The 25,593-nt window shown below is 34.8% G+C and overlaps 1 protein-coding gene across 2 annotated transcripts; it reads left to right on the top strand.

Moving 5' to 3' along the window:
• Nucleotides 1-9,938: 9,938 nt before the first annotated feature.
• Nucleotides 9,939-24,654, top strand: LOC129922325 (uncharacterized). 2 transcript variants are annotated; one of them, XM_056007952.1, is made up of 13 exons: nucleotides 9,939-10,078; nucleotides 11,083-11,120; nucleotides 11,708-11,791; nucleotides 11,935-12,350; nucleotides 12,447-12,554; nucleotides 13,257-13,333; nucleotides 13,452-13,532; nucleotides 16,056-16,118; nucleotides 19,032-19,083; nucleotides 19,889-19,998; nucleotides 20,393-20,488; nucleotides 21,922-22,045; nucleotides 22,676-24,654. In XM_056007952.1, the coding sequence occupies exons 7-13, from the start codon at nucleotides 13,518-13,520 to the stop codon at nucleotides 22,744-22,746; spliced, it is 531 nt and encodes a 176-aa protein (XP_055863927.1). In that variant the 5' UTR covers nucleotides 9,939-10,078; nucleotides 11,083-11,120; nucleotides 11,708-11,791; nucleotides 11,935-12,350; nucleotides 12,447-12,554; nucleotides 13,257-13,333; nucleotides 13,452-13,517; the 3' UTR covers nucleotides 22,747-24,654. The 2 variants fall into 2 exon arrangements, with proteins under 2 accessions (XP_055863927.1, XP_055863928.1); XM_056007953.1 differs by lacking the exons at nucleotides 11,083-11,120; nucleotides 11,708-11,791; nucleotides 11,935-12,350; ... (1 more) ...; nucleotides 13,257-13,333; nucleotides 13,452-13,532 and having other exon boundaries at nucleotides 9,943-10,078.
• Nucleotides 24,655-25,593: the final 939 nt, after the last annotated feature.

Here is a 25,593-nt window from a genome sequence, read left to right as displayed (position 1 = left end):
GAAGAGATTAGAGACAGGATTAGCACTGCGAATGGACCCCACGATAACTTGCTAACTACTTTCAATAAAACGCAAACTAAAACTCTATGGCCATATCACAATATCCTCAGGGCTTGTAAATGCCTTCCTTCAGGGAAAAGTACCAGGTAAAAAAAAAAAAGAAGAAACAGATGGAGAAAGAAGAAGGCAACATCAAAGAATGGACGTGCTTGTCATTGAAAGAGATTTTATCCAAGGCAAAAACAGAGACGATCTATTGGTCTAAACTGGGTCAAAGGTTGTGACGAAGCAGGTCAAGGTTGAGGTCTTCTATAACGATTGGACTCGGTTAACTACCCACTTTTAGACTTTGCGGTCTACATGGCAGATGATTATTTTTCTTTGACAAACGGTTAACGAATGAGGGTGTCATGTGGCTGACAAACGATCAACAGCCTTAATTTATCCCGGCTAATGTCAGGTACCTATTATAGTTGGATGGACTCAGAGGTGTCCTAAAAAATCCCGAAATTCAAAAACCAAGCCTTCACCGAGATTCGAACCTGAGACCACTCATCCCCCACGGCCACATAGTAGGCCTATTTTTTTAAAAGAAATCGTTAAATTGTCTGTGCTGGATCAACTATCTTGCATAGACAGTAACAACTGACAGTAAATGACTTTCAAAACACATATAATGTATAGAGGTGTATGTTTTACAAGTTTCGGATGTTCTTTTCAATATGAAGTTTATTACATCCTTCGGCGTTGATGGGGTGGCGGGCGAGGTTCAAACTATGCACGCGTGAGACAACAGAGCGCATAACACAAAACCTGACAACCAAATGTCCACATTTGATATCCCATGAAACGCTCTTGCTGGGAGAGAGAGAGAGAGAGCTTATAGAAATATACTGGCCTACAAACATACAAACAGACGGAAGTACGGATAGATAGATAGATATCTTATCTTCTTCTTATATAATACAGACGTTACTTCAAAAAAGAAGATGATTACGTCCTACGCGTCATGCATTTAGTCATGCATATTAACCAATGACTTAAATTCTGCCAAGTCACTGGTTTTCCTGGCTAGCTCAGGCAACCCATTCCATGCTCTAATAGCACTAGGGAAGAAGGAGTATTTGTACAAATTTGTCCTAGCATATGGGACGAGGAATGTGCCTTTATCTTTGTGTCTTTCGGAGTATTTTATTAAATTTTGTTTTTGTATTTGAAGATTATGGTTCAGTGTTTTATGTATGATTGCTACTTTACTTTTGAGCCTTCTGTCCTGAAGGCTTTCTAAATTTAGTGATTTTACTAAAGGTGTTACTCTAGTCAAATGTGAATATTCGTTTGTTATGAATCGCACTGCTCTATTTTGTGTCTGTTCTAGTTTCTTAATGTTTTCTTGAGTTGAGGGGTCCCAAACAGAGGATGCATATTCTATTATTGGCCTAACCAAGGTTAAATAACATTTTAGTTTTATGTTCTTATTTGATTTATAGAAATTTCTTTTAATAAATCCTAATGCTTTGTTTGATTTTTTTGTAGTTTCATCAATATGTGGATTCCATGACAGTTTTTCATTTATTATAACACCTAGGTATTTTGCGTTTTTAGTCTGTGTTACTGGTTTGCCATGAATAAGATAAGTGGAATTAATTTGTTTTAGTTTTTTTGTTACTCTTAACAACTGACATTTTTCTGGGTGGAAAGACATGCTCCAATTTGATTCCCATTTCTGTAATTCATCTAATTCTCTTTGTAAAATATCTGTGTCTTGTGTTGTTTTTATTGTTCTATATATTATGCAATCGTCTGCAAATAATCTGACTTTTGTTCCTGAACTAATGCAATTTGGTAAATCATTTATGTAAATTAAAAATAGTAGTGGACCCAAGACTGTTCCTTGAGGTACACCTGAGTTTACTGTTATCGATAGATAGACAGATAGATAGATAGATAGATAGATAGATAGATAGATAGATAGATAGATAGATAGAACATGAAAAAGACATGTCGTGGAAATCAACATGCATGCCCTCAGGCCTGTCTACCAGGTCAAGTGAGACCATGGGATAGAAATGTTGTACACCTAGCACTGGCTTAACGAGTTCTCTATTGAACTCCTGGAGAGTAGTTCAGGTCATTTAGAGCAGTTTATCTTTCTAAAAATAGTTTTCTTAGTCAATGGTCGGCTTTGAGTATTAACTTGTTTTAATTTCCTTTCATATGTTTCGGATGTTCCATCAGAATAGAAGATGAATACATCCTAGAAACCTTCGCCAGAACAACTTGTGTAAAGCAAAGGGCAGGGTTTGAACCCGGTACCAATGAGACAATAGCCCAGCGCTCTTACCACGTCACCAGACAGCCATAAATAAAGTAAGCACCCCTTTTTGACCTTGCAATCTAGATCTATAAGGCAGATAGTGTAAAGATCATCTGTTGCTATGGCCTACTGTTAACGAAAGTGTCATGTAGCCAGCACAACGACCAACCACTTTTACTTTCCCTAACTAATGTCAGGTTACGTGTTGATAGATAGATAGATAGATAGACAACAGGGGCGGACTGGCTATATGGACATTCGTGCAAATGCCCGGTGGACCGGTAGCCGGTAGGACTAGAGTAAGCATCTTCTTTTTTTAAAATCACGTCTGTATTTTATAAGATAAGGGCCGCATGGATGCCACTATTAAATTGTTAAATGTTTTATAATATTCTTTTTTTCAGGGGAAGTGGCCCCTGAGCGAAGTAGTTGTTTTTTTTTTTTAATATACTCTACTAAGCCACTAAGGCTAAGGCCTATTAATTTAATCTAACATATTTTCCGAAATAATGTAATAATAGCCTAAATCCATAGAGTAGCTTCATCCCTTTTAGGGCCTATACACTTTGCGATTAAAAAGCAATATAAAGACTTTATTCCTTATAAGGACACAGTGTTCACTGTAAGCATGTGTACAGCTTTCGATACATTATCAAATTTAACATAAAATGATTATGACGTCAGGTAGACCTAGATCTGCATGTCCATCATATAATATACAATTTATGGGCCGGATGGTATTGAAATGCCTGGGCCGATTTTGATACCCAGTCCACCCCTAACAGACAGACAGAGATATAGAGTAGAGCACCTATTTTAGACCTTGCAATCCATAAGGCAGTTGACGACGCTTAACTATAATGTCATGTGGCTAGCACAACGACCAACCGCTTTTAAGTTCGCTAACTTATGTCAGGTACCATTAGAGCTGGATGGACTCAGGAGCACCCTAAAAATCCAGAAATTCCTAACCCACTGGCACTCTTCACCGAGATTCATCGGTTAGGAAGCCAAACTACCAAGCAGTCATCAAGCATTTTCTTTATTACAAATTTTATTTTCGAAATAGGCCTAAATTGATTGTATGCAATCTCCCATAACAAATATTGTTCTGTTACTTTGATATTGTCCTTAGAAACTTTGCAGGTAAAAAAAAAAAAAGCACAGACATAGTCTATATGCCTTTATGTCTGTGGTAAAAATATAAACTTAAGTAATTGTTTCGTTCCCTAACACTTCAAAAAAAAAAAAACTCGGCCACTTTTGAGTGTTTTTGAACATACAGCAGTGCACAGACCACAAGTCGCTAAGGCACTTTATTGATGTTCAAAGTAAAAAATAAAAGTAACTTTTTATAACAAAATGAATTTTTTAAAAAAGCACTATTGTGATATAAATTAAATTTTGGATACATTTTAATCTGAGCGCTGATCTAAAGTATTACCAACAAATATGATAATAATATTCACATAGGACATAGGCCTAATTGCCTAGACTATATTAAGTATAATATACTAATATAGCCCCTATATATATAGTAATGGTATCCTATAGATCTAAGTATATCTACTACTAGAACTAACTAGATAGATTGACTTGATCTAGATCTAGATCTAGTTAAAAAGTAGTTAGTAGTAGTAGTTTATTATACATTATAAGGCTTGTCTTTGAGTCCCAAGATTAGAGAGAAATGCTTGTATTTCCCATTACTGTGCAACCCCAGCTGTGACCTACATATTTTGCCACATCCAGGGCAAGCATAACCATTGTCTGCAGGTGGTTGATTTAGATTTTTTTTTTGCCATCTGCATTTGTCCTTGGCAGCGGATTTTATTTTTGTCTCAAATGTGTATCCCGTGGCCTTCGTGAGTGACCTCTAGCTGTCTCGTTCTGAGGCCGCCTGCAACCAGGTGCTCTCTCTTGTATGTCAGCTAAGAAAAGTTGACACTTAAGCTGGTGTTTGAAGCGTTTCCATGGAGCACCTCTGTTACGTTGACCACCTTTTACTTCATTAAAAAAGACTGCCTTTGTCATATGTTCGTCTCCCATATGGGATACGTGCCCTGCCCAGCGTAACTGTCAGACCTTAAGAAGCCCCTCTATACTGTCTATACTGGCGTTTGCAAGGACATCACTGTTTGTAATGCAGTCTTAACACCGTATGTCCATGATGGAGCACAAGCATCTTTGGTGAAAGCGCTCAAGAAGTCTTAGTTGTTTTCTGTATAGTGTCCATGTCTCAGAGTCATACAGAAGGGTTGAGAGAACCACCGCCTGGTAGACATTGATATTTGTAGGCAGGCGGAGCAATTTGTTCTGCCAAACTCTTGCCTGAAGGCATCCAAAAGCGCTACTGGCCCTGGCCAGACGGTTATCAACTTCCCTTGAAAGTGAGGCGTTATTTGACACAATACTACCTAGATATGTGAAGTGGTCTACATTTATAGTACCATTTTATAATTAATATTGTTATAATCTAGAATATTCTAGATCCTAGAGATTTAGTAGAGGTAGCTTAAGGTCACTATGGAGATTTAGTTACAGTTAGTGTATGAGATTAGAGTCTTATTAAAATTAATATTGTTTGTCTACAATAATAAAATAATCATTTCATATCACCAACAGAAAGAGAGACCTGACAACCCAGCAAGTCCGACATTTCGTTTTTCAAATTAAGGACACAGAATAGAGGTACTTACAGAGCTTTTGTAGTTACAAAATAGGTATATGAAGAAATAACCTGTGGTTAGCACGCCCTTTGCCCGCTTGTAGTAAGTGGGCTCATGACCGGAGTCTGGGCACTATGAATGTGGCACAACCCAATCTAAAAATGGTTGCTGCCTTTGTGGAACCTTGAGACAAGACTTGGGTTGAAGAGATTTTGATCCATATCTGGCCTTAAGAGAAATACTTTCTAACAGTCAAATGAATAATGGAGAGCATTACAAGCACTCTGATTTCCTAATTGACTTTTTCAAAGGCTACAAATGTGTATCCGGTTTTAAAAGAAAAAGTTCTGAAATATATCTTGCCTTTTCAAAATTAAAATTTATATAACGTTACTTTTTCAGCATTAAATTGAAAAAATAGGAACAGATGTGGCACAGTGTCTCAGATTAAAATTAACCAGGAACTGTCATCTCGGTTTTGCTGTTAAAAAGGAAATGGTAGGTAATGTCATTGGATTTAAACCTGTAAGTGATAGACTCTGCTCACTACGTTTGAAAGGAAAATTCTTCAACATATCATTTATCAATGTTCATGCCCCTACTGAAGATGCAGATGATAACACAAAAGAAGCCTTCTATGATGGACTGGAAAGAATTTATGATGAAGCGCCAAAGCATGACATCAAAATAGTCCTAGGAGATTTCAATGCAAAAATTGGAAAGGAACCAGCATTCAGACCAATAATTGGCAAAGAAAGTTTACACGAAGAGACCAACAATAATGGCATAAGATTAGTGGATTTTGCATCAGGAAAAGGAATGTCTATCAGCAGCACAAAATTCCAACATAAGAATATTCACAAGGTAACCTGGATCTCACCTGATGGCAACACCCAGAATCAAATAGATCATATACTCATAGATAAGAGACATGGATCAGACATACTAGATGTAAGAAGTTTCAGAGGAGCTAATGCTGACTCAGACCACCTACTAGTAAAAGCTAAATTTAGACAAAGAATAAGTACCATACACAATTACCAAAGAAAGAGAGCACAGCAATATGATAGTCAAAAACTCACAAAGGATCCACTTGTTGCAGAAACTTATAGAATGGCACTCCAAACACAACTGACAACATTAGAAAAGGACTGCGAAAATAACATAAATGAGCATTGGGAAATAATAAAGCATGCTATCAAAAGAACAGCAGAAGAGGTAGTTGGATTTAAACAAAAGAACGAGAAAATAGGGTGGTATGATGATGAATGCAGACAAACTATAGAAGAGAAGAACAATGCCCAAATGATAATGCTACAGAGAGAAACCAGGAACACTAGACAGCAATACAATGAAGCAAGAAGAAGGGCCACAAAAGTTGTAAGAAAGAAAAAACGGGAATGGGAAAAGTCCAAGATCACTAAAATTGAGGAACTAGCAAAGGAGGGAGACATGAGAGGAATGTATATGAAAATTAAAGATGAAAAGAACGGATTTCAAGCTAGATCACACATGTGTGAGAACAAAGATGGTCAGCTTATCACAGAAAACAGCAGGGTCATTGAGAGATGGGCTGAATACTTTGAGGAGATCCTAAATACCACTGAAGATGGAGACAATGGAGAATATGAACTGCCGCATGGGGGACCAGATCCCTTAGTGAACCCTCCAACACTCATTGAAACATCAGAAATAATTAGGACCATGAAGAATCACAAAGCACCAGGAGAGGACCAAATCACAGCAGAACTAATTAAATATGGAGGGAAAGACTTACATTCCCAAATACACAGACTAATATCAAGAATTTGGGAAGAAGAAGTAATACCAACAGAATGGGAAACGGCTCTTATAACCCCAATACACAAAAAAGGATCCAAGTTAAAGTGCTGTAATTACAGAGGAATCTCTCTACTAAATGTGACTTATAAGATACTGTCTAGGCTTATAACTAAGAGACTTGGAAAATATTCAGAAGAAATCTTAGGTGACTACCAATGTGGTTTCAGACCCAACAAATCCACAACCGACCACATCTTCACACTAAGATGTATACTAGAAAAATGCCATGAATACAACATACCAATCCACCAACTCTTTATAGACTATAAAATGGCTTATGACAGTATCAGAAGGAAATACCTATATGACACACTACAGGATTTTGGAATACCCAATAAGCTGACAAGACTTATACATATGACATTAAACAACTCAAAAAGCAAAGTCATAATACAAGGAGAACACTCACAGGAATTTAGGATTAAACGAGGATTAAGACAAGGAGACGCACTTTCCTGCATGCTTTTCAACTTAACACTGGAGAGAGTTATAAGAAATATACACATAAACACAAGGGGAACTATTACTAACTACTTCAGGAGAGAAAACATGGGTCCACAACCAACAGGGACGATATACAGCCAACCTCTACAATACCTTGCTTATGCCGATGACATTGCCTTATTGGGTAAAGAAACCTCTGACATCGCTAGAGCCTTCATACAACTAGAAGAAGCATCTCGACCAGCAGGACTTGAGGTCAATGACAGTAAAACCAAGTACATCACAATGACAAGAGACAATCAAACAGAGGGACAAAATATCAAAATCAAAGACCACGAATTTGAAAACGTCCAAACTTTCAAATATCTAGGAAGTACTATTAATTTCAAAAATGACCTACTAACAGAAATAAAGGAAAGAATAGCAGCAGGCAACAGGGCATTTTATAGCACCCACCATTTACTTAAGAGCAAAATGATTTCAAGGAAAACCAAGAAAATAATATACAAAACTATAATAAGACCAGCAGCAATGTATGGAAGTGAGACCTGGACACTGACAAAGACATCTGAAAATTTACTTAACACTTGGGAAAGAAAAATCCTTAGGAAAATCTATGGTGCCATACAGGATGAAACAGGGTGGAGGACACGCACTAACCATGAGTTATATCAATTATACGAAGACCCACCAATAGTGAACGAAATAAAAAAGAACAGACTACGTTGGGCAGGTCACCTTGAAAGAATGTCAGACAACAGAGGGGCGAAAATCGTATACAGGCAAAAACCAAAAGGCAGGCGACTCAAAGGCAGACCCCGAATGCGATGGATAGATGACGTGGAAGCAGATCTGAAGCAGCTTGGGGTTAGGGCGTGGAGACGAAAGGCCCAGGAGAGATCTGAATGGAAGGATGTGTTAAAGCAGGCCAGAGCCCTCCATGGGCTGTAGCGCCACTGGGATGGATGGATGGATGTCATCTCGGTTAGGGGGGGGCTAGGTATGCATATGTTAAAAGTTTAGGAAATGCTGGTGTAGATCTATTTGAAAATTTAATTACATGACTGATCCAAACTTATTGATACAGCTATAGATGCTTAATATAATCTTTGTTTTTCTTTTTTTCTCTGAATACTAATAGCTCTGATGTACTGTTACATAAAAATGATTATGCTTTGTTTTAAATATTTATGTATTTAATTATACTTCAATGTTTATAGAACACATTTTTTGTTTTTGGATAGAACAACACATTGACAATATATTTTTTTAAATTTACAGCTGCAATATATATGGATCCATCAATCAGGTTAAGCATTTTTATTTTATTTAATTATTTTCTTTAAAGCACAATATTTCATACTGTTTTTCATAATTGTAAATTATTTTTAATGTACCGGTAATTTAAAAAATCACCCTGTAATTTATAACAAAACATTAAGCATAATTGATCATCTTTGTTTACCTTTATTTACGTATTTAACTTTTTTATTTCTTATAACATAAGTGATGCTTATGTCAGATACATTAGGTGTTGAACCTTTTTACAAAGCTTAAATATCAACTCTCTATCTGCCTGTATGTTATGTCTGACACCCAATCTCGGAAATTTTTCACAACTATTTCTTTTACCTGATAATACAACAATCAATAAATAAATTTAACAAATTTAGTAAAATAACTATTGGTAATGTATTATTTTGTTTCATATCTTGAATGAGGGAAAGAAATTGTTCTGTTACTTGACTGAAGTGGTGGTTTAAATTGAATGTCCCCTTTATAGGTTGCCCCTCTAAATGGAAACAAACATACAATCTTCCAGTCATAAGTACCTCACTAGCAGACTGGTTAGCACCTCAGCCCAAGGAGGCATGAGCCTGGATACTAGTTTGAATTCAGGTCATTCCCTTTTTTTTTAAATGCCTTTAAAAATCAATGACAGTAACATCCACCCTGGTCCAGATAAGTGTCATAGCATACTGAGAAAGCTAAAAGCATGAAATAATTCTAAAAAAAACATTGGTAAAAATATTATTAATCGTACAGATTTATTGTTGTTGTTCAATATTACTATAATTTTTTATTATAATTTATTATAATCTATTAGAAATTTGATTACATGACTGATCCAAACTAATTGATACAATTACACTTCGTTTAAGCTTTTTTTTTTTCGAACCATTTTTGTTTTTACAATTTTAACATTAAGATCAATAGTAACTCAACACATGCATGGTTGCAGTGCTAGTCATTTAGTGTTGAAGAGTCATGTTTTTTTAAAATTTATTTTTTTAAGCATTTCAATAGTACCTAGTTTCAGACCTTGCAATACATGGAACAGATGATGTACATGTCATTTGTTTCTATGGCTGATTAAGGTGTCATGCTGCCAGCACAATGGCCCACTGCCTTTACTTTCCCCAAAAAATTTCAGGTAACCATTAGAGTTGAGTGAACTAAGGTGCATCCTTAAATTCCTGAAATTCAAAATCAATCAGATTGGAACCTAAGATCCCTCTGTTTAGAAGCTAAGTGCTTTGTAACTAAGTCACTTGCCCTTTTTAGCTTAATATGTTATGAAATATATTAAGTTTCAGTATTTGTAAACCTGCTTTCTTTGTCTACATCTTTACAAAGAGATTCAATTCAAATATTGCTAAGAGTTCGCCCTCCTGATCCAAGTGAAAAAGACTTTGCACCATGAGTTCTGGATGTTAACACTGCAGACAATGCCATTATTCTTCACACAAAGCCAGAGCCCACAATTTTCACCTATGACAATGTAGCAGATGCTGACACCACACAGGTTGGTCACAGTAAAGAATGAAATTTTATTCTTAACCTTTAACCTTTAAAAAAAAACAACAAAAGAAATGAATGAGAATGTTTGATATCCAAGTTGTTGATGTTACAAACTACTTTTCCTTTAATATTCCTTTTTAATGTGAAACATTTTAAATTGTGTGAATGCTTGGTCCAGACAGTAGTAGAGCAACTTTAGTTTATACAATTAAAAACAAATGTTCACTCTATTCAATTTTTATTTGCAAGAAATTCTATCAAAATTTCTGCCGCTGTCTTAGTAAGTCTATCTATATAATTCAGTGTTGCAAGCAGGAAAAAATCATGTATGATTTGAGATGAAAATGTGTATATTTATATATACACAAGAGATATGATTTACAGTAGACAAATAGAATAGGTTTAGTTTTGAAGAATTGAAGATTTCCTTCTTCTTCTAGCCAGCTTTTTGTTGCTGAGCTGTAAGCTCCTTTGCGATCTGTGCCAAGGAAAAATTAGAATGTTTTTTTTTAGCTGTTCCACACTGCCATACTGAGTGTTGGTTATGATAGGTTGTTGTAATATTGTCTGCCTAAGGTGAATTGGATTGAAGCATTCAAAGAAGATATGATTGACAGTTTCAAGAGGCTGGGCGCAATGTTTGCGGAGGGGTTGGTGCGTATGGTTTATTCTGTTATGGTGAAAATGTAAAGCTTTGTGTCCTGTTCTAAGTTGAAAGAAAGTAGATAGCTGTTTTAAGGGGAGGAAATTGATACTGTTTAGATAAAGCTTGTTTTTGCATGGTCATGCAATTGCTTGCTAACATTGAGTTTTGAGCGTGGCAATTAAATGGTCTTCAATAATTTTAAAGCTCACATTTGTTTCAGTTTTTTTTTTTTTAAACTTGTAACAGTATATTTTTTTTTTATACAAATACTCTGTCAGGGGAAGTGGTAGAGGTTTGTACACTGTACACTTACATTTCACTCTCTCTATTGTTAACATTTTATTTCTTTTGCACTTTCTTAGTGGCCAGACTGGCTCAGGAAAAAGTTTTACTATGTTTGGTAAGTGTTCTTTCATCATTAAAAATATAAATCTTGGCATTTATGATATTGTATTATTTTTTTGTTACAACGAATATTAATTTAAAAAATGACCTTAAATGAAATAGTTTTTCTGAAGGAGGCGCGGTGGCTGAGCGGTAAAGTGCTTGGCTTCCAAACAAGTGTTCAAATCCTGGTGAAGACTGGGTTTTTTAATTTTGGGATCTTCAGGCATCCACCCAGCTCTAATGGGTACCCAACATTAGTTGGGAAAAGTAAATGTGATTGGTCATTGTGCTGGCCACATGACAAACTATAGGCCACAGAATCAGATGACCTTTACATCATCTGCCCTATAGACCACAAGGTCTTAAAGGGGAATTAGATTTTATGAGTTCTTTGGCCAGCATTTCTCAAGTAGGGAGACATGACTTGCATACAAAAGGGAAAGCTTTTTTTCAAAGGACAAATATTAGTTATATTTTAATTGTAGTTATAAATATCTATATTTGAATATATTGATCTAGTAAAAATTGCATTATTGCCGATGTTTAAGAAAAACATTTAACAGAGAAATTTATTTTAAATCTTTTTTTTTTTTATTAAAGGTCCCTCTGAGAACTTGGAAAGCTCATGGTGTGATTCCCAGAAGTTTGGAGTATCTCTTTAGTGTAATAGCTCACCAACAAGATGTAACTTTCTTTTATTGTATACAATTGTTTTTATAAGGTTTAACTGGTGTAATGGAACCATTAGATTTAAATGTTTCCTTTTTTTTTCTGCCCCACTTTTGTTTAAAACACGAATCATAACATATTTTTAATTCTCTTCACAGCATGGCAGTAAAAAACAGTATTTGTGTCACTGCTCCTTTTTAGAAATCTATCAAGAGTAAATCAAGAGCAAATCTTTGATCTTTTGGATACAGCTTCACAAGGTATTTGCTTATGTGAGAATATGAACAAAGGTGTCTTTGTAGATGGACTCATTGAGCAAGTTATCTGCAACCCAAGAGATGCTTATCGTGTATTCAAGCCATCATTGAGTTAATTCTAGTTTTACACATTTTTGTTTTTTGTAAGATTTTTCTTGATAATAATATGCCTGAATTGAGCTTTAAAGGAATGGAACATACTTTGTTGTCTTCAGTTACTAATCAAGGGCTGGTTGAATCGTAGAGTAGCTGCATCGTCCATGAACAGAGAGGGTTCACGCTCACATGCTGTTTTTACAGTTAAACTAGAGTCAAAGGTATAGTTTTTATTTCAATTCAATGTTAATGTTAATTAAAACATGTACACTTAATGTACAAATAGACATTTATTTTTGTCTGTGTTTATCTACTAGGAGGAAGTAGGTGGTTTCCAAAAAAGCAATATATCACAGATAAATCTAATTGATCTGGCAGGATCAGAGAGACAGAAAGCTACCAACACTGAAAGCACTCGGCTCAAAGTAATTCTTCATTTTGTTTTGGAGTAGAAGAAAGTTATATTAATTTCTGATAATTGCTCATGAAATAGTCTATGATAGAAAACTAATGTCAAAATGGATTCTAGCTGAATTTTATGTTTTTGGTAAAGTTACTTATATTCTGTGAAATTTTACAAAGGAAATGTTTGGTAAGTTTTAATGTTTCAATAGAGATAAAAGAAAAAAAAAAGTATAGTTTCTTAACTTTGATAATAAAAATCATGCAAGTAATAATTTTTTATTTTGTTATCTGAAACTAAAATAACTTTTGGTCCTTTAATGATTATATAATTTTATTAAAAAGGACATACATTTCTCCTTAATTCTTTACCAATCATAACATTTTTTTAATAACAAAAAGGTTATTGAAGTGAAATCATAACAGGCTAGTGAATGATGAACATGCCAAGTTAATAATTCCATCAGATGTTGAAAATAATTATGGCAAGAAATATTTGAACCTGTGCCTCGTACTAGACCTAACCATCTGTCTAAAAATTAAACAAACTTATGTTAACATTAAATATAACTTTTGTTTTTTGCTTCTCTGAAACATATATATGCTCATTAAAAAACTATATGTGTACTATACAATAGGTCAAACTCATGCACTCTAACAAGTCTAAATCTCTGCTAGTAAGTTAAATATGTTTTACATAATCAATTTTTACCTTTTTACTTCAGATCTCCAAAAATAGAGGATTTGAATCTTTCTTTCAAAGATTATCAAAAAAATCTTTTTACAGGAGGATTCATTTAAGGTTGGTTGAACTTGAAAAAAAACCTGTGCTCATAAAGTGAAAATAAGATATGTATATACATTTTTTTTTAATTGAATTAGGGGTCGGTGAAAAACTGTCTATTTTTATTTATTGACAGAAATTGTATGCTGTCATTAGTAAACTTCAACAAGAAAATCAAAACTTGCTGGAAAAGTTGAACTTTATGAATCACTTAGAGGTTTGTTAGTGATAGCTAAAATAAATTAGCACTTTTCATTTAAAGTTTTTATAAAACAAATATTTATGTATTGTACGATAATAATAAGGCTTGTCTTTGAGTCCAAAGATTAGTAAGGAATGCAGTATTTCCCGTGGCTCCTCAGCCCCAGCTGTGACTTAAATATTTTGCCACATCCATGGCAAGCATAACCATTGTTTGCAGGTGGTTGATTTGGATTTTCTTTTCGCCGTCTGTGTTTGTCCTCGGCAGCAGATTTTCTTTTGGTCTCAAATGTGTATCCTGCGGCCTTTGTGAGTAACCTCCAGCTGTCTCGTTCTGAGGCCGCATGTAACCAGGTGCTCTGTTCTATGTCAGCTAAGGAAAGTTGACCCCTAAGCTGGTCTTTGAAGCATTTTTGTAGGGCGCCTTTGTTACCTTTTAGCTCACCAAAAAAGACTGTCTTTGGCATACGTTTGTCTCCCATATTAACAATAGACTTAAAATGAGTTATTTGTTTGCGCAGCAGCTTTTAAAATGGATAAATAAAAAAATGACATGTAACAAATCAAAGCAGCACTAGGGTACTTAAGTATAAAGTTAATAACATTTGGTGAAGCATAAGCTCTTAAATCATAGAGTTCTGAACTGCCAACGTTGACCAGGTACTAAGCTAACATCTGACTGTGCCATACAGGTCCCCCCAGAAAAAAAAGCTTCCAAGCCAGTAGAGTTATTTTGGTCTGTAGACCTGTATTGTTACCCAGGGTAATGTCAGAGCCTATCTTTGTTTCACCAGATTTTGTTCACTTTTTGCAATTATTGTGCTTATGTTATATGTCATGTTTCATTTGTTTTAGGAGGCTTGGTAAATGCTGGCCCTCCAAGCCGGGGGTCCCGGGTTCAACTCTTGGTGAAGCCTGTAATTTTTCATTTCAGGATCTTTGGGCGCCTTTTAATTGGTACCTGACATTAAGTGGGGAAAAGTAAAGGCTGTTAGTCATCATGCAAGCCTTGTGACACTCTTGTTAACTGTGGGCCACAGAAACAGATAACCCTATATTTCACTAAGGGGAACTTTACTGACAACACTTTTTTATTTGGTTAACATTTAAGCTTCAAACACCATTTACGTTACCTATTAAAAGAATCCCACTTTGTAAACTTTTCTATTTAAACGTTAAAATGGTTAAAGTCCACGTGATAAAGATGTAAAGAAAGATGATTTCAAGTGAATGATTGTCTCACACCACTCTCTCAAACTTAAAAGATGTTGCATTGTTTTCAATTTTTTTTTTAGGTAACAAATACAAGAGTTTTATTTAAAATTATCTATTGATAATGTTTAATTTTTTTTTATTAAGTTTAAGGACCACAGCTGCTCCAAGCCCCCAACAGTAGACTGCATCAGTGAAGGAGAAGAGGAGGAGGAAAGCAATTTATCTTTAACAACTGAGAAAAGAGACATTGACATCCAGACAGACATGAACACTGCAAATGGTTTAGATGAGATAAGAAAATGTACTATGGATAAGCTTGAAATCAGTCAAGATAGGAAAAGCATGGAGCTAGTGAAGCAAGAGAAATGTGGTCAACAGAATAATGACCAGCCAAAACTTGAAGAAGAACTTTTAAAAGATAAGCTGGATGAATTGATCTCTAAACAGAAATCGCTGTCACGACAAAGGGATAGTAAAACAGACATACAGAACAAACTATTGGAAAGTAAGGTCCGTGAGCTTGAGGAGAAACTCCTGGTGATAAGCCCCCGGAGGATATTCCAGCTACCCGTCGCCTCAGCGTGGCCCTCCGGTGGAAACATCCAGAGGTGGATCTGGACAGGCTAAGAACGAGTAGCGAACCAGGCCTTCTAGCAGGTCTCCCTGGGTGAGCTTTTGTTTTTTTTATCTCACTCGGGATGGGGATGGAACAAGTAACCAGCAACCCAGTCCAAAAAGTCCGCGACGCTGTTCCACAAAGGGGGTCGTCATCAGTACCAGGAGCCTGGAGTGGCGACTCCCGCACGGAATTGTGGCGGTTACAGAATAGGAATATGAGACAAGCTCCCCGCAGTTAGTACTGTCCTCGACCACTTATAGCGAGTGGTATGAGAGCGGGGACGGAGCACTGTGTACATGGCACGGCCCGGTTTTCCCATTCAGTCAACCGATATGGCCGCCTACCGTTGGGTGCCCTCAGACAGGACAGGGGTGAAGAGCCCCATGTCCAGGCCTGGTGGTTGGATAAAAGCCTTTCTAACCATCAACGGGATAATGGCGCCTCCGGCGCCGATTCCCTACTGGACTTCATCGAAGGTGATAAGCCCAGAGATGTTTGAACAGGAAATACAGACAGATTTATTTTTTAGAACCAGTCACTAAAAGAAAAGATGGAGGAGGAAATGAACACAATGAAAGCTTTACTAGCCCTAAGTTCAGAACATTGCAGTAGAATAAAGGTTGATACAGAAGTCAAAGTTTAAAAAATAGAAAATATGCAAACTAAGTTACAAATGGAGTAAACAAAATATTTTTTATTCCTCAGAATCATGAATCTCAGCTGACAGCCAAAGAAGAAGAACTGCAAAGAGTGAACATGACTCTTCAGGTGAATTTCTTGAGTGAATGATCCTAAAAAAAAGTCTGTCAGTAGTTTTTAAACACAGAAAAAACAAGAAAAATAAGTATGAAAATAAATACAAAATATTTTCTTCTAAAGCTTTGAATAGTTAACTTGAAAGAAAGGGTACCTTAAGGAACAATGTTTGTCTAGATCAGGAGTGGGCAACATTTTTTCATCCAGGGCTGCATTTAAAAAAAAATTGGGGATGGGGTTCCGCACATGTACATATGTATATATGTGTACTTACAACTTAGAAAAAAATGATAACTAACTATGTATACTATCTTTCAATTCACATATGTACTGTAATATACATTTACTTTAATTTTTTTACACTCCCTATTGAAAAGCTGCAACAAGAGTTGTAAATTAAATTAATTTTACTAATAATCTCTTCATAGTGGCCTCCAACATCATAACATTTCACCACAATGGCTTTGTCTGAACGAAATGCGGGAAAATAGGCAGGTTGCAACTGGGTTTGTGAAGTCATGTGAAACACTGTAATCATCCTTAATCTTCGGAATCGAAGACATTAATATTATAGTTGTTGTCAATATGAAGTATTTAACTGTTTACATTTGTGCATAATGTTCCTGAACTGTGGAACTAGCTTACTGGTTGTTATCCTCTTGACTGCTTACACTTGTTTATTTTCAATCATATTTTCAAAGATGTATGTGGACCCTAATAATGGGAAACTTTAACAGCAATGTTTTTTAAGTTTGGAAATGCAGTTTCTAGAAAAGACCCATAAAACTCCTGTGGAAGAACTTACTTGAACTTCTCTTTCAGATCATTATTTGCTTGGAGGTGTGTCCTCTAGAGTTGAATCAGCTAATTGGCGAACTGATGATATTGAAAACTGTTTCTAAGGGTGACCTGTCAAAATAGCGCCGACATAATAGCGCCGACAAAATAGTGCGAAATTTCCCGACAAAATAGCGCAAGACAAAATAGCGCGGACTTATATATGATGTGTATAAAAGTACCGGATTATTAGTAATTTATTGTCCTGACTATGTTCGACTCTTCAAGAAACTGCTGGAGCTAAGACCAACTCTTGCTTCACTGAGTGTGATGTTAGATTTTGAGAAGGCAAGTCAAAATGCAGTAAGCACAGTGTTCCCTGCGACAAGACTTGTTATTTGTCTATTCCATCTTGTATGACTATTGGGAGGACAACTATATTGGTTGCCAGAGACGAAACTGCAGAGTGACTCCAAGGACAATCTACCACAAACAAACAATTCAGTGGAGGGATGGCACCATACATTTCAACTGTCTATTGACGGTCATCACCCCAATGTGTACAAGTTAATCTCTCACTTCCTCGGAGAACAGGAGAACACTGAGAACAAGATTCTGTGCTACAATGCTGGAGAACGAAGTAAAGCTACAAGGAAGACAGAGTACCTCAAACTTAACAGACGACTTGAAGCTATATTGCTAATGTACGGAAACAAGCCAGTGACTTAATTTCTACGTGACATTTCCTATAATTTAACTTAGTGAAAGTTTGTGTGTGTGTGTGTGTAAATTTGACAAGTATCTTTGCGTGTTTTCGAAGTACACTTTTATAATGTAAATAAATGCTATATTTTGAAATTATTCAGTTTACCTTATTATGATTTTTGCCTATTTATTTTTTACGATATCTAAAGTGTTTCCTGCAAAATGACGAAAAAATTATAACATTAAAACAAAAAAAAATATTGGCACTATTCATATTTTACGATATCTAAAGTATTTCTTTCAAAATGACTGAAATATATTTTTTCTGCGCTATTTTGTTCGCCCTATTTTGTCCGCGCTATTTTGACGGGGTACCGTTTCTAAGTTCTTGACTTCTTAAAATTTGCTTTCAAATTCCACAATCAAAGAATAAGTCTTGTACTTTTCAACCCCTTTGCTAGAAATAGTTTCACATTTCAGCAAATGTCAAAACCTGTCTTTACTTGCTTGCCTGGAGAAATGGGATGACTTTGTTTGAAAAGATTTAACATGCACATACATTTCATGTGCAAATAACCAATTGGGATAGTGTTGATGGCAAACATAAAGGCTGTCTTTCACTCTTCCTTAGAAATATTAGTTACAAAGTCACAGGAACAAGACAATTTCTTCCTTGAGATCTCAAGTTTTTCTCATTACCTTGAACATGCTAAGCTAGCGGATAACACTGTAGTACCGAACATGGGAATGATATGTTTCCAAATATTCAAGTAGTTCTCTGAACTGCCTGTGATCAAGACCCCTAGCTCTGATAACTTTGAGCCCTGAGATAATTGGGTCAATAACATGTCTAATATTCAATGCAGCTTTTCACAAACTTTCCAGTGTAGAGGTAAGAGTTTATGGTTGGGATATTGTTCTATATTTTATTAGGAAAGCTTTGTGCGTGTTTTTCTCAGTCAAAGCTCGGACACCATGATGTTAAACTCGCCATCTTGTTCCATGCCAACCCAACACTTTCAACTAGTTCTTTATAGTACTGAATAAAAAAAAATGGCCTGAGTTTGTGTCTTTGACTAAATGTTTCGACATATTACCAATTACAAAAATCCTCCTTTACTTTAAACTTATTAGAATGGCATATATAGAAATGTTTCTTTAGCGTCTTCGTCATAAGAATAAGAAGTTTCAATAATTTAAATAGATTTTTAAAATCATTATATTTTTACACATTATGTGGGCATATATAATGTTTTTGGGTGTCAGCGGGCGGCATAAAATGCTCCGGCAGGCTGCATGTGGCCTGCTGGCCATAATTTGCCCACCCCTGGTCTAGATGGAAGGGCAAATTTTAAAAATTCTTTAATGAGGGGAGTGGATGTACAATAAACCTTATTTAAAAAATTATAATTGGTTAAAAAAAACTTTCATTTTGATTTCTAGAAATTTGAAAAAGACAACAAAGTTTTACAAGCTGTGTTGAAGCACACAGAAGGTAAGACTGCCCTATTACTAACAAATATTTGATTGTAACTTTCAGAAATAAATTTGCTTAGTTGTTTGACATTGCATTCTGATAATAGGAAATTTCTAGCTCAGGTTCTCATGATAGTCCCTTGCCATTAACAATGTCAGAAGGCTATTACTTTGGTTTGTAAATAGATGTATGTGGTATTTGTTATGCTTGCTCATGAAAAGTAAATTATATAAGTAAAAAAGTCAAAAGGACCAGGTAGCCCATCCATACCTAGTTGTCATTGTAGGCAGTAGGCTTTTTTGAGGGGAAAACTATCTGGAAAACCTAGGAAAGGGAAGTCACATTATTTTTCTTGTATGAATTAAACACTTTAAAAGTTCAAAAGAAAATACAACTTATGACACTTGTAGTTGTGTAGTTGTATAGTCTTATTAAATGAGCGTCACTAAACAAGATAGATAACTTTGACCCACTACAACTATGTGAGATCATCTCAAAATGGACAAATTCTGTCAAGGAAAAAACTGAACATGACAAAAACATAAACAAATGCATTAATGGCTCTAACCTATTAGCTTTGCTACTTTATTTCAATTCTTTTTTAGTATCATGACTTTTTTTTTTTTATTTAATACTTTGAAACAAGAAAACTGCAAAATAAAACAACTTAATGAAATAAAAAAGCTTCTTCTGTGTTTATTTATTTAGCTCTGTAGTTTGTAAGGTCATTTGTCTTTACCAAATTCAAATGATCAAGCTAGAATAATTGTATAATTTTGACTTTTCTGGAATAAAATTATTCTAATTTTTTTGTGTTCAATAGTTTGTGAGCAGAAAGCTCCTGAAGTGCCAAATTTTCAAGTTATTAAGAAAATTGAATTAGCCTATAGCTGCAAGATGGAAGAGTTCGAGAGGTCAATCTTTGGCAAAGATGTAAGTATCAAAGATACTGTCTAACTGTTGTAACTGTTGAGGAAACTGCAACATTAAAAAAAAATTCCTATGCCTTTTTTTTTCTTTTTACAAACCCTGCCTTTTTCTTAATTAATACAATGATTCTTCACCAATTTAAGGACTCAGCATTGATTATGTTTAATTTTACTTGTTTAGATTGTAATCTGTTTTTATGAGTCAAGTTTACTTAACCCTTTTACTAATATGTTATTCTTGCAAGGTTTAAGAAATTCTAATTTATCATTCTTTTAATGGTCATTGTATTTCCTTTGAACACTTGTAACTGAATATCTCAGCTACACCACCTTGTGATCAATAGCATTTAAATATTGCATGCAATTATTGTAACTATACATGTTTTATTTTCAATCAGAAAAAAGTAGCAGAGTTATTATTTGAAGTAGCAAAATTAAAAGAGGAACTTCACCTTGCCAGGGAAACACATGCATCTGTTTTAAAAGACAGGAATGTAAGTATATTTTGTATTTTGCATTGTTTTCCCCCTTCACTTTACAATTGATTCATCAAGCAAACTAGGGATTACTAAGACACTCCCTTCTCCTATATTAAGCCTTTTTTTTTTTCTTTACGATCTGTTCATTTAAGAAACTAGTGAATTCTGGGACTCACCTTTGATTATGTTGATCCCCTCACAGCTTAAATTCAATGACACACCCTTAACTCTTAACAGATGCATCATGCCCACCCAGTTGAGAAGGAGACTTTTTATAGTATCACAAGCCTTAACATTAGGCTCTACTCAACAAAATCTACTTTGACTCATTCCTTTCTGTCTTTTCAATTTTTTTCCTTACATTTTAGTGCTGTTCTGTGGAATCTTTTCAAACTTCATTGAAACATTGAGAACATGCACACAATTCAAAACTTCCCACTCATGATGGCTAGCCATGCAGCTTTTGCCATTCAGCTGAACATCACGTTTATAAGTAGAAAAACTCCTGCTCATGAAAACAATAGATTGAATAGATTAGATTGAATAGATTTTAAAGACATTTTGTAACGTATTAATTTCAAGTCAATGATGCTAATTAAAACACTATTTTTAAGGTATTAATAATCTATTACTTTTTTCTAATGATTCATTTTAACACAGGGATGTCTACCTTGTCTAATTGTCATTAGATGGTCACAATGTTGACTTACTCGACTTATTCCTTTTGACTCCCAGAAGGGCATAGGGCTTTAACAGTACCACTCCATGGGTGTCTGTTCTGGGCAACTCTCTTCGGTTGAGTCTATGTTGCTTCTTGGATGGCTGCCAGATCGTGTGCTTTGTGCTCTGGACTGTCGTTAGATGGTCATGATTGTCACAGTCTCAGTTGACATTGCCTGATTTAATGTTCACGTCATGTTAAGAGGTTAAAAGACATGTGGAATTCCTGATGTAGAAAACAGGAAAAGTAAAAAGTATGCTACAGGCTTGGAAACTGGAGTTGCATTGCTCAGTCCATACCACATTTGTTACTGATTGTCCTGATAGAAAGTTAAATTTGAATTTGGCCATGTTAGCACTATTGGTAAGGGTTAGGATCATTGAATGTGTTTGTTCTCGTACTCAAAATTACTGAAAGGATATAGACTATATACATTCTATATATTTTTAATATTTTTGCATAGTATCTTTTTAATTCTTAGAACATGATCATTGCTCTAAGGGTTTTTTTTTGTTTTTTTTTTTGTGTGGAAATGTAGGGGGAGGGGTATATGGGTTAAGGTTTTCTGTGCTGATTTAGGCGGTCAGCAAACAACTTAGTTGGGTTTCGAACTGAAGCCTCCTTGCAGCCAAGCAGTTTATGCCACTGACTTGTAAGAACATATTCTTCTTGTTTTCATATCAACACAATTATTTTACACTTTATTGTTATTTATCTTTTTTTTTAGTGCAATAAAATGGGTGCTTCTGAGGCTTTTCAAGAATTTCAGAGTGCTGTGCCTATGCAAGGAGGTGCTATTGGTGAGCCTGGAGAGAGAAAGTCATCTTCAGAAAAAAATGGCTCGGTTAGAGGTAATTATGCCCAGAATAGTAATGCTTTACACTTTATATATTTATATTTCACTACACACACAGATTATATCACCCAATTATATCACCAAACATGGACAACAAAGATTAAGACTACCAAAACAATGTCCTTATTATGCATTACAAAAAATATTGTCAATGTACTATGCTGTCATCTGTAATATTTTATTTTTCAATATCTGCCTGGTTTGGTAATCTGAACATTAAAAATAAAATTAACATGCCCTTAAAATCATTGGCATTTAACACAAACCATACTTGGATACTTATTTGAGGAAAACATTAAGAAAATTATAAATATTTTAAAGATAAACACCCTCTGGGTCACAATTTTAACATTTACTATCACATGGACAATTCTAAAGACACTGATCACAAAAACAGAATCAAACACTCTTTGTGTTTCCATAGCAAATTAATTATTGAATAAAATCCAACTTTAGATTTTAACTCCTAGCACTGTGTTGAAGTGAACTGGGCAAGGAATGTATAAAATGTATTTATTTGTTACAGTTTAGTAGCTAGTAGTATAGATAAAGTAGTAAGTACATAGATCTTCATTAAAAATATTTAAGTATTTTTTTGATTCTATTTTACTGTTACATTTTTCAGGAAGAACTCTAATAAAAGAAACAAAAATGCCAGAAATAAATGAACAATCTTGGAGAAGTAAAAAAAAGTGAATGAACTAATAACATCCTTTTAAAGAGTCACTGTTTTTGTAAAAGCAGTATAAAGTTTGTTTTTTTATACCAATCAATGGTTATAATTCAAATGAAAGCCACTTCATTCTTCTTAAAAAATCCAGTACAAGAGATACAGTACTTGTAAGCATGTCAATGATTGGTTGAATCCTACCAGTATTTGAATTAACATATATTTTAGTTTGATGCCCAAGATTGGCATTGACTCTAGACAAATAATTGTGTTTATACACAGTTTGATTGTAAAAGAAATATGTCGAGATATTTTTGTTAAGATTTTTCTTAAGTTCAAGCTACTACACTCTTTTAGTCAATAAGTTCTACAATGGAATTTAAAAAGATGTTTATGAAAATTGTCTTTCATTTCACTAGCCATTTGTTTCTCATAAAAATTGTGGAATTGAAAATGTCTGTTACATGTGCTTCTATATCTAATATTTATGAATATATATATATAGAGAGAATATCCTCTGCTTAAAAGTATGCTTTATTGGAATATGTTTGATGTCAATACTTGTAATAAAATGAACAAGAGGTGTTTCACTCTAGTAGCTTAAATTTTCATAAGTTATGAACTAGAGGCCTTAAATCAAATTTACTACTTTTGGATAAATTTGTCATCTCTGTAACTGTAATGTAACTAGGCCTCAATGTTTCCTAAATTGAGCAAAGAGAAAGAGCATCCACATTTATCTTTTTTCTAGAAAGAACAAAAATAAAGCTCAAATATTTCTCCTATTTTGACACAAATTAAGAAAAATAATATGACCATTTTTGTAGGAGCTCGCAAGGTTGAATTTATAGGTAGGCTATTTAGGCATGGTTGTATTTTACACAGCTACAACTGTATTAATACATAAATAAGCTGTCCTATTGTAAATATGTACTGTACATAAAGAATTAGTTATTAGAAATAGCTATTTGATCTTCATGTATTGTCTTGAATCCTTTTTTTTTTTTTGTTGGTGTTTTGATTTTTCTGAATAACTTATATGTTAAACTACTTGTATAATATGTTTGTAAATATTCATATCAAATAATTTCTATTGCTGTTTATTATGACAGTCTTAAGTTTAAGGAAGTTGGAAGTTTTTTTTATTATCAACACAGACCATGAGCTCTATTATAACTGTCTGTCTGGTCTTTTAGTTTTTCTTTGGGTCATCTTTGTTTCATTGTGGCAGTCTGTATTTATATTTAGTGTATTCTTGCCATTTTATGCCCATAATTGAACCCAGACTCCTTTGGTTCAATCCTTCTAGCACCCTTAAATGCTTTGCATGTAGCTGCCAAATCTGAGAGCCATAATGAAGTGCTTCGAGGCCACTGCCTGGGTAGATATGTAACTATTTATCTATCACGTAATTGCAGAAGTTTGGGCCCTCTGAGTCCACCCAGCTCTAATGGGTACCTGGCATTAGTTGAGGAAAAATAAAGGCGGTTGGTCATTGTGCTGGCTACATGATACCCTCGTTAACTGTAGGCCACAGAATCAGATGACCTTTACATCATCTGCCCTATAGATCACAAGGTCTGAAAGGGGAACTTTACTTACTTACTTACTTAATTGCAGAAGTGTTGTACATAAAAACATTCCGTACTCAAGTTTAACTGCCATTAGTTAGAATCAATATCTTAAATAGAATAAGGTGTAATTTTTAACATTAAGCCACAGAAATGTGACCCTACAATGACTATGCTACGAGTAGTAGTTGTTATTTATAATTATAGCAATCAATTTTTTTATATTAGCTGATATTTTATTTCTTCCATGGATTAACAAGAATTGGTCCTGTTACTTTTCATAACATTTGTCATTACACCACAACTGATGCTTTACTGAACAAAATGTTCTAATGAGTGAAAATAAAGTTATTTATTTTCTAATCTTGTTTTCAAGTTTCATCAATTTTTCTTTTACTTGGCAGAATTTACAACAGAGTAAGAAGCATCACACAAATTTTATTGGGATATATAAATAGGGTCATCAAGTGGCTTCTATACTTTAAATACCAAACCACACCTTATAGTTCTCTAGTTCTGACTCAGTGTCATGTTGATCTGGTTGCTCTGTTCATCACATTTGACTTATAGCTCAAGATTTGAAATAATAGGGAAAAAAAAAAAAGCTCAACATTTCTTTAACTTTGTTCAAAATTTAGATTAGACCAATGAAAATAATTATATAATTTCAAGTAAACTTTAAATGTATCAAATATTAATAAGGAGAGATAATATTAGACCTAAAGGCTGTGGAATATGCTAAATTTGAAGTAAGTGGGAACTGGGAATAAAGGGAAACAACTGAGCATGATGTCTATTCTACAAACGTACTTTTCTTGTTAGTGAAAGTAAACATGAGGATATAACATGTTATATGTTTTAGATTTGTATTTTCACTCCAAAGAATTTGAAGGAGGGTGCCATTCTATTTTAATAATATAGATCAAGTAAGTGATAAATGCATTATAACTAAGAAAGAAGATAGCGAATAGAGTAGGAGCAAGTACACAGCCCTGCTTTACGCTATTTTCTATTGGAAAGTGATCAGAAAGGGCACCTCTGTGTCACACTGGCTTTCAGATAAGACCTAGTCCACTAAAGAGTGGGTTAGTCGGTCGAGCAACACTCGAGCAAATATCTTTCCTGCTACACACAGAAGTGTAATGCCTCGATAGTTTTAAGGTTTGAGCAGATAGACTTGTCACCCTTTTTGTATAGGGATATGATTACGGAGTCTCGAAGTTCAGGTAGGACCACGCACTGTTAGCCTCTCGGTTAGGGCGACACCACCCATTTTAAATATTTCAGCGTCCATCAGAGCCA

Source organism: Biomphalaria glabrata, chromosome 13 (assembly GCF_947242115.1).
Source record: "Biomphalaria glabrata chromosome 13, xgBioGlab47.1, whole genome shotgun sequence".
Lineage (NCBI taxonomy): Eukaryota > Metazoa > Mollusca > Gastropoda > Planorbidae > Biomphalaria > Biomphalaria glabrata.
Note: the sequence above shows the minus strand (reverse complement) of the source record. Positions and strands in the feature narration are given on the sequence as shown.